The sequence below is a fragment of the Borostomias antarcticus genome, assembly GCF_949987555.1.
Source record: "Borostomias antarcticus genome assembly, chromosome: 11".
In the NCBI taxonomy this organism is placed as follows: domain Eukaryota; kingdom Metazoa; phylum Chordata; class Actinopteri; order Stomiiformes; family Stomiidae; genus Borostomias; species Borostomias antarcticus.
In genome coordinates this window covers 10,085,733-10,095,507 of record NC_140244.1, presented here as the reverse complement: position 1 = coordinate 10,095,507, position 9,775 = coordinate 10,085,733, and the positions used below count along the sequence as shown (strand labels likewise).

At 40.4% G+C, this 9,775-nt stretch overlaps 1 protein-coding gene across 1 annotated transcript; it reads left to right on the top strand.

Moving 5' to 3' along the window:
- Window positions 1-1,419: 1,419 nt before the first annotated feature.
- On the top strand, window positions 1,420-6,237 carry LOC311314806 (interferon-induced protein 44-like). The gene is made up of 7 exons (XM_084445305.1): window positions 1,420-1,473; window positions 1,894-1,927; window positions 2,201-2,402; window positions 2,571-2,714; window positions 5,417-5,588; window positions 5,771-5,871; window positions 5,971-6,237. The coding sequence occupies exons 3-7, from the start codon at window positions 2,220-2,222 to the stop codon at window positions 6,154-6,156; spliced, it is 786 nt and encodes a 261-aa protein (XP_084301431.1). The 5' UTR covers window positions 1,420-1,473; window positions 1,894-1,927; window positions 2,201-2,219; the 3' UTR covers window positions 6,157-6,237.
- The last annotated feature ends 3,538 nt before the right edge of the window (window positions 6,238-9,775 follow it).

Here is a 9,775-nt window from a genome sequence, read left to right as displayed (position 1 = left end):
TGTGGAAGGGTGGTGGAGCGATCTCAATGATCTCCTTATCACTTCCTGTGACAGATATAACATACAGGCTGTGTCCGAAATGCCTGCTACCTGCTATATAGCAGGCGAGAAGTAGCATTCTATATAGTACCTACTACACCACAAAAACGATATAGAAGGCGAGAAAAATGTAGCATGCTACTTGAGTCAGGTGACGGGAATGCGTGGGTTACGTAGTTACGCTGAGGCGAAAAGGCGTTCAGTTACCCAGACCTCGAACCTGTGGTTAGTTTATATTCTAGTTATATTCTGTCAAATATATCGTTTCGAAAATTTATTTATTTATCCAGGCATCTTAGTTTTAACAGTTTCATTATAGCGGAGCAGGTCATATTTGCTCGTATGTGGTATTTATTTTGTTCACAAGTTCGCGATCGTACAGCCAGGCTACAGAGCTCCAGAAACCGTAGACTCAGGACTCTGGGCCGGCCACAATGTGATCCAGCTCGGCTTGGCATAGGGGTTCCTGGAACTCTGTAGCCTGGCTGATCGCGAAGTTGTGAACAGAATAAATACAACATACGAGCAAATATAACCTGCTCCGCTATAATGAAACTGTTAAAACTAAGATGCCTTTATAAATAAATAATTTTTCGAAACGATATATTTGACAGAATGTTTTTTTGATGGCAGGTACTCGGCCATGATAAACTCCGCTATTAGCCGCGTTCCTGTACCGCAACAGGAGCATTCCGTTCCGGCCGCTCCTCTGCTATGGCTACGGTTTCTGAAGCTCCGTAGCCTGGCTGTACGATCGCGAAGTTGTGAACAGAATAAATACCACATACGAGCAAATACAACCTGCTCCACTATAATGAAACTGGTAAAACTAAGATGCCTGGATAAAGAAATAATTTTTAGAAACGATATATTTCACAGAATCTTAATTTGAAGACAGGTACTTAACAATGCTAATGCACTGCTTACTGGCGTCGGCCATGACAGCTGTCCTGAAAATTTCGCTGAACAGTGACGTAACATCCGGAATAGGATGCTCTGGACTTTGCTACGTTTTTCGCCGTTTTTTTCGACAATATAGCAGGCGAGGTAGCAGTCGAGAATAGCAGGCACATTTTTGAAGTAGCATGCTACTTCTCGCCTACAGTACAAAGCCTGTCTATTCATTTCACTTCCTGTGACAGATATAACATACAGTGTACCTACAGTACAAAGCCTGTCTATTCATTTCAATAAATCTAGAGTTGAGACTAACTTCCGAATGCCACATTTCCCTTTCGTAATATATTGTCTGTTTCAGATAGCAGGATGCACTCACATCTGAAAATATTGTATCTCTATTTTTTATTATTATGGTGTTAATCTGCTGCTTCCTACACATGAACGTTTTTTTGTCTCGACTCCTTCCTCAGAAAAAAGAAATGGGGGGTTCTGAATCAACGCCACCACGAACACCAACACCACCACCATCACCAAGTGAGATGCTACTGTATCAACACTATAACACCTATCTACAGTAATACAGAAATATTCTCAGAAAATAAGAAAGCATATGTTCATGTCTATATAACAGAGCTGAATTCAGACGTCTTTATACTTATCCCTGTTTCACTTTCTGATCTCACACACACACACACACACACACACACACAAGGCAGGCAGAGCATAGTAGGTGTTGACTACCAGTATACAGCACGACTCACTCACTCTAGGATCATAATTACATGCTACGAAATCTGCTGCATGAAATTTGGGATCAAATTATGTCCAGTATGTTTCCAGAAATGAGAGGTGGTGAAAAGTTCAGAGGCAGCCAGAGCACATACAGTACTGTACAGTACACTGCTTATTACTTATTATTGTTACTTATTAACACTAATTGTTTGTGTCATACAGCTTTTTCCAGACCATGGAGACCAGTAGACTGGAGGTAAGTAATTAAGCTATTTTTACAACCACACAACAGTGTGTGTATATATATATACACACACACACAATATATATATATATATACACACACACACAGTAAAAATAAACAAATAAATACATATACACACATTATATACACACAGCTGTGTGGTTGTAAAAATAGCTCTATATGTTGTTGTTTTTTAAGTAGGTGCATATGACTAAATACAGTATAAGAGCATTATAATACATACAGTAGATAACTGTGGGTCAAGTGTGTGCCTTCCTCCAACAGTTATAGCCATCGAGACAGGATGGTGAATGAATTGAGGAACTTTGAGCTGAATGATCCTGATTTTGAACTAAGGATCTTGCTGCATGGGCCAGTGGGTTCTGGGAAGTCCAGCTTCATCTGCTCTCTCAACAGCATCTTCCAGGGGCGCTCAGCAGCCGGAGCCCTGGCAGCTAGCGGTGCAGGGACGAGCTTCACACTGAGGGTGAGCTGCCAATCACTACTAAAACAAATTAACTTAATTGAGCACAAACACTAATGTCTCATTTCACTTGAGTTCACTAGAACACCAGTACAGAAATAATGTGTGATTAGTATGTGTTCACCTAAAGGATACACAAAGATTATGTTTTTCATTTTATTTTATTTTCAGTACAAAAGCCACTACATGAAAAATGCAGCGGGACGTTTGCCATTTGTATTCAATGATGTGATGGGTCTAGAGAAGACAGGGAGAGGGATGCACGCTGATGACATCATCAGTGCTCTGAAAGGTCACATCCCAGAGAACTACACGGTAAACCACACAAATCAACTCTCATAAAAAAAACACAATGTTACAATCTACGTAAAAGGAAAATCTGACTTAACTGTTTCATAGTGCAACATTGACCACTACCTTTTTGGCTGATGGGCGGAGCCTGCAGCCCAGTATTAGCAGAGATTCTTTTATCACATGCTCCGCCTCTCGCTCTGAGGCATTGTTGGTCCATAGCCGCCCTGTCGGAAGTCCCCGACACATGCGCTGACTGATGACCAGACACGGGAAAGCAACTAGCCTTCAGTGTTGCTAGACCACTATATCACTCTATAAGGGTGACTGGCCACAATTCAACATGGCTGGCACTCGACATCAATGCAACGCCGTGTAGACAGAAGTGAGGTCTCAAAGCTTAATGCATCATCTCTTTGACAGTCTACTTAATATGCATTAGGGCTGCAGTTAACAACTAATTTTCTAACGATTAATGTAGTGATTATTTTTTTGATTAGTCGATTAATCTAATGACTAATTTAACAATTATTTTAATGATTATATTTTTACTTCTCAATTAATAGAGCACTTAATTTACCCCAAATATTAAAAGAAATTCTCATTAATATTTCAATATTTTATTCAATTATCTTCTCTTAAAGACAACAAAATGTAACAAGAAACAAAGTAGCTGCACTGCAGGGCATTGTAAAAGTTACAAAATCTTTCAAATTTGTGGCCAAACCATTTAGCTGGCAAATGGTTGCTTTAAATTTCTAATCCATGTTTGTATAATTTTAGTGCTGTGTAAGTAATTAAGTAAAACTTAATTTAAAGCCATTTGTAATGTTATTTTACATTGAAACAAAATATATTTTTAACCACCAATTGATTTAGCTCTGACTTGAACATGCCTTTTCTCTAGTCTTACATGCCACATGAGGGTGCTCAGAGACTCCTTATGACAATGGTGCACAGCAGCTCACAACAGTTGCTACAATGACTTGACACAACTACAGTCAAATCAATGTTTAATCCCCAAACATAGTTTCTGTTGTTTCTTTTCTGATTGAATTTGATGTTTAATGAAATAATGATAGAACTTCAGTATTCGTACCAGCTGACGGAGAAAACTACAAAAAAAACGGTGCAGTTCTCCATGTGTAGCCTATGATGCGCATTTGCTAAATGTTTCAACGATTGCTCGTGTTTCCTTCCTCACTTGCAAAAGACTGTTTGCGCTTAACAACAAGCAACCAAACGATTGAGCATTTCCTTTCTCTCCACTCAGAGCAGCTGGGCTCCACGTGTGTGAGAGTGGGTGTTGCGCAATACCGTAGGACCCCACTTATCCGAACCCAACGTGACCGCAGGTCGTTCGTATCTCTGAAATGTCCGGATGACTGAAACGTTAAAATGCACCAAATTCAATAAGTGGTATACTTGTTTCATATAGACTCATAATGGACATAATAGATAAATACCCTTAATTACTTGTGAAAATGCATCAAAATTGCAATTAAATAGCCAACTAAACTGATACAGCCTAGCCTATAATAGGCCTACAGTACCCTATAATAAGATAAACGAATTTCCACTTGAGTGCGTGCTTTGATCAAATTCAGTAGCCTACTTTATTCTCAAATGAGGCCTACGCTGCATCGATAGGCTACTGTATTCGCAGAACAAAATGGTATAGCCTAAAAACAACCCAACATTAGAACAATTAGAGCAAATGATAATCAATCAATAAATAAATGAAATGACAGACAAGTTATCGTGTCATAGGCTATTGTAGCCTAAAAGAAAGTTTCTAAAACAACCGATGTAGGCTATAGGCTGTGTTCCTGAAGTCCATTAACTGGGAACGAAAAATGACTCGATACTCCTCTGCTTCAGGTTGCTGACGCGCTTTCTGGCTACCAAGGGATGCAGCTCTCGCAGCAGACTTGTTTGCGTTTTGCGCTCGACATTAGAGCAAAGAAATGAAACGTGACAGTAGGCTACAGCCTACAGGCAACTTGTAGGTCTACATACAGTTCTGTTTTTATTCACAGTAGGATACAGTACTGTAATGAAAATCCCACCAGTAACCAGATAGCAGGCTCAAATAAAAGTCCGGTAGACCGGGAGGTTCAGATCTCTGAAGTTCGGATGAGTGGGGTCCTACTGTACATTGTTGTTGTTGTTGCAGAATTGGAGCGGAGGAGAGACGACAGACGTGTCTTCTGATAATTCATAGTGAAAATGCCTCCTAGATGCATATCCTAATCGTATTGCTAGTTAGAAAAGGGGTGGGAAAGATAAAAGGTGCAAGATAACGTTTATAGGGCGTGAATAAATAGAAAATCTATTTCCAATACTGTTAGTTTTGACCAGGTGTATCCAGCTACGCAACGATGCGTCGAGGCACATTTGGCAAGTCGATGTATTTACGTAGTCGATGACGTCGCCCCAGCCCTAATATGCATGCTCTCCAAGAGTCATCGGGCACAAATAATCATGGCTGCCCTCAAAGCCAATACAGTGCACATAAAAAGGAAGTTAGGTCTAATTGCTTTGGGCATAGGGCAGGCAATGACTTTTGTCCAGAACTATCAAAAGAACAGCTGTATGTACGCCCATCAGCCATAAGCCAGGCTGAATCTGGCCTGGTTTTTAAAAGCCCCATTCATTTAAGAAAACATGACGAATATGAAAAAAGTGGTGTCAGCTGACATTTCTTCACTGTTTCTTTTGGCCAGTTCAATCCTGTAGCACCATTAAATGATACAATGCCAGGGTTTAAAGCAAACCCTGCCCTTAGTGACAAAACTCACTGTCTGGTGAGTGTTGTGGCAGCGGACGCAATCAGTCGCATGGAAAATGATGTCATAGACCAAATGAAGAGAGTCAGAAAAGTTGCCAGTGACCTGGGTAAGTAAACCCCTCTTCTGTACTCCCATGAGATGCTGTAGGCTTTATCAATATAATGATCAATTATTTCTTCATAAACCATACCTGCAAATTAGGAGTTTTCATATTTTAAAATTATGTCTGTCTTTGGTTGAATCATGGCATCACACTAAAGTCTCTCCTTTCAATTATTTCCATCCTAGAAATCCCTCAAGTTGTTGTCATGACAATGCCAGACAAGGCTTGTGAGCTGGTGTCGAGGGATCTGAGGAAAATCTACACAAGCAAGATCATAAAAGAGAAAGTAAGCACTGGTCAAATTTCATCAAACAATCAACAGCACACTTGCAAAAATAATTCAATAATCACAGGTAACTTCAAGTTTGACCTCCATTTCTCCCAGATGGAAACGTGCAGTAATAGGCTGGGTGTCCCCATGACCTGCATCCTGCCTGTGAAGAACTACCATGAGGAGGGTGCGCTGAACAATGACATGGATGTTCTGCTGATGACCGCCATGACTCAGATTGTCAACTTTGCCAATGACTACTCATGGAACCTCCAGCAAAGTCAGGCAAGGCCTTTCTAACCCTTAGGAGTCAGCTATTTGCCAGATTTTGCTATTCTGTAATTCTGTATTTAAATTACTTTCTGAGATGTGATGCATGTTGAGTGAAAATATGAGGTAATATGATGTTACTGTGACAAACAGTTCTCTTCTAATGTACTGACAGTGATAAAGCAACTGTATCTTTTTATTAAATTGCAAATAGATGGATAACGTTTTGGGGGGTTTATGTGCTTGCCTGCGTGGAGTCGATGGAACTCATCAATCATTTCAGTTAGCAGTGCAGCAGCTGGTTGGTAGTTCAAAGCCTTTGCAACCAGTGTTTTAGCATTGCCGCCTAGACCATGTGATGTGTGTGCTTACTCACTGTGTGACAAATAAAGATATTGAAGTGGTTTTGGGGCAGAACTTCACCGGTTTCATTGCTGTCCATATAAAGCTAGTTCAGGCTATGGTGACTCTGATACCAGTGTATATTTAGATGAGCTGCCCAGCGTTGATACCAAATAGGTCATAGAAGGTCATAGAAGGCTAGAGAAGGATTTCTGGATTTACTCGGTCAGCGGAAAGCCGTCAACAACAGCTGTACAGTTGCTTAATCGGACATTTGATATGATCCAGTTCCCTAGCAGGTCTAATCTTGAACTGGTTCTGTGCCATCATCGCTTCTTCACCATAACTACAGGTCATGTGACTAGCCTCTACTAAGCACCCCCACTAAACAGTATAAAAGAAGATCCTGAACAGTTCCGGGTGCGCTTCCTTATCATACGCTAGCTTTAGCTTTAGCTTCAGTTTAGCATGTTAGCATGCTAGCTCACACCTGTTTGGTTTTACTTGACGTCAACTCTGCTACTCTGCTGCTGTCACGGTATTGTATTTGTCTATTACTGTTACTTAACTGTCTTTGTCACAAGCTACTTGTCAGAACTGTATTTGACCATGCCTGAAGCTTGGTTTTGTATTGTGTATTAATATGCTTATTCTTTGTTAAATAAACTACAGAAAGATCTCTCTTCTGAATAATTATTGATCAGCAATGTGTCAATTAAGCTTCCACCATCAATATGTTTGTTGTTCGTTTTAGAATTGATTTTAAGATTATTTCATCTGTCTTCATGATCTTGCCCCATGTGACATCCAGATTCAGGTGTGTGTGTGTGTGTGGGGGGGGGTTACTTGCATTATCAATTATGATTATTATTTTTTCCATAGACATTAGGGTACTACTTTGAAAATCGGTGAAAAGAAAACCAAATGATTTCATATTTTGTGCCACAACATGGAAATGTTCAAGGGGGGTTGAATATTTTATAGTCACTGTATATACCATCCATCCTAAAGACCTTTCAGATTAGTATTTGAGTACCCCTGGTATATAGCTACACAGTAGACATTTCAGATTAGTATTTGAGTACCCCTGGTATAAACAGTAGACCTTCCAGATTAGTATTTGAGTGCCCCTGGTATAGACAGTATGACCCCGAGATGTAGATGCAGTCTGACCACTAGATGGTGCAGTTAACCCTGGAGCCTTGTGTGGGCTGCGGAGGTTGTGTATGGCGGTGAAGCACATTACATGAGCTCAATTTATTTCCAGCACGTCATTTCACAAAGTGCTGAAACAAGTCATAAAGCCTGGATGATTGATACTGTATGTTGCACAGCAAATATGCAGAAGCCTACACTTCGCTACCCAGATAGCAATCATACATTGGCCCAACGTTGGCAAAGGTTGGCACGGTCGCCGGCTAAATACCAACGTCGGGCCAATGTTGGCATCACTTCTGAAAATTAGGTTGGCGTTACGACGCTGAAGTTAGAACCCGTTTCTCAGAACCCGTTTGGAATTATCCGGTCCACCTTAAAAAAACGGTTCAAATCGGGATTGAATCAAGATGAAAAGAAAACTACCCAAAATGTCACGGGTTCTATACAACACAGTGGTAGTAGACCCCCTCCTGGTCTGACTCGTGGAGTTTCACGAGATTCTGATGTGGCATTTCAAAATAAAAGCCTTCTAAAGTCTCAAAAACATCTTAAATCAGGATTAAATCAGGATTAAAAGAAAACTACCCAAGATGCCACGGGTTCTATGCTACACAGTGATAGGAGACCTCCTCACAGTCGGAATCGTGGAGTGTCACGAGATTCTGATGTGGCATTTCAAAATAAAAGCCTTCTAAAGTCTCAAAAACATCTTAAATCAGGATTAAACCAGGATTAAAAGAAAACTACCCAAGATGCCACGGGTTCTATGCTATAGAGTGGTAGTAGACCCCCTCTGGATCTGACCTGTTGAGTTTCACGAGATTCTGATGTGGCATTTCAAAATAAAAGCCTTCTAAAGTATCAAAACTGCTTAAATCAGGATTAAATCAGATTAAAAGAAAACTACCCAAGATGCCACGGGTTCAATGCTATAGAGTGGTAGTAGACCCCCTCTGGGTCTGACCTGTGGAGTGTCACGAGATTCTGATGTGGCATTTCAAAATAAAAGCCTTCTAAAGTATCAAAACTGCTTAAATCAGGATTAAATCAGATTAAAAGAAAACTACCCAAGATGCCACGGGTTCAATGCTATAGAGTGGTAGTAGACCCCTCTGGGTCTGACCTGTGGAGTTTCACGAGATTCTGATGTGGCCTTTCAAAATAAAGGCCTTCTAAAGTATCAAAAACGGCTTAAATCAGGATTAAATCAGGATTAAAAGAAAACTACCCAAGATGCCACGGGTTCTATGCTACACAGTGGTAGGAGACCTCCTCACAGTCGGACTCGTGGAGTGTCACGAAATTCTGATGTGGCATTTCAAAATAAAAGCCTCTAAAGTATCAAACTGCTTAAATCAGGATTAAATCAGGATTAAAAGAAAACTACCCAAGATACCACGGGTTATATGCTACACAGTGGTAGTAGACCCCCTATGGGTCTGACCTGTGGAGTTTAACGATATTCTGATGTGGCATTTCAAAATAAAAGCCTTCTAAAGTCTCAAAAACATCTTAAATCAGGATTAAATCAGGATTAAAAGAAAACTACCCAAGATGCCACTGGTTCTATGCTATAGAGTGGTAGTAGACCCCCTCTGGGTCTGACCTGTTGAGTTTCACGAGATTCTGATATGGCATTTCAAAATAAAAGCCTTCTAAAGTATCAAAACTGCTTAAATCAGGATTAAATCAGATTAAAAGAAAACTACCCAAGATGCCACGGGTTCAATGCTATAGAGTGGTAGTAGACCCCCTCTGGGTCTGACCTGTGGAGTTTCACGAGATTCTGATGTGGCATTTCAAAATAAAAGCCTTCTAAAGTATCAAAAACGGCTTAAATCAGGATTAAATCAGGATTAAAAGAAAACTACCCAAGATGCCACGGGTTCTATGCTACACAGTGGTAGGAGACCTCCTCACAGTCGGACTCGTGGAGTGTCACGAAATTCTGATGTGGCATTTCAAAATAAAAGCCTTCTAAAGTATCAAACTGCTTAAATCAGGATTAAATCAGGATTAAAAGAAAACTACCCAAGATACCACGGGTTATAGGCTACACAGTGGTAGTAGACCCCCTATGGGTCTGACCTGTGGAGTTTAACGATATTCTGATGTGGCATTTCAAAATAAAAGCCTTCTAAAGTCTCAA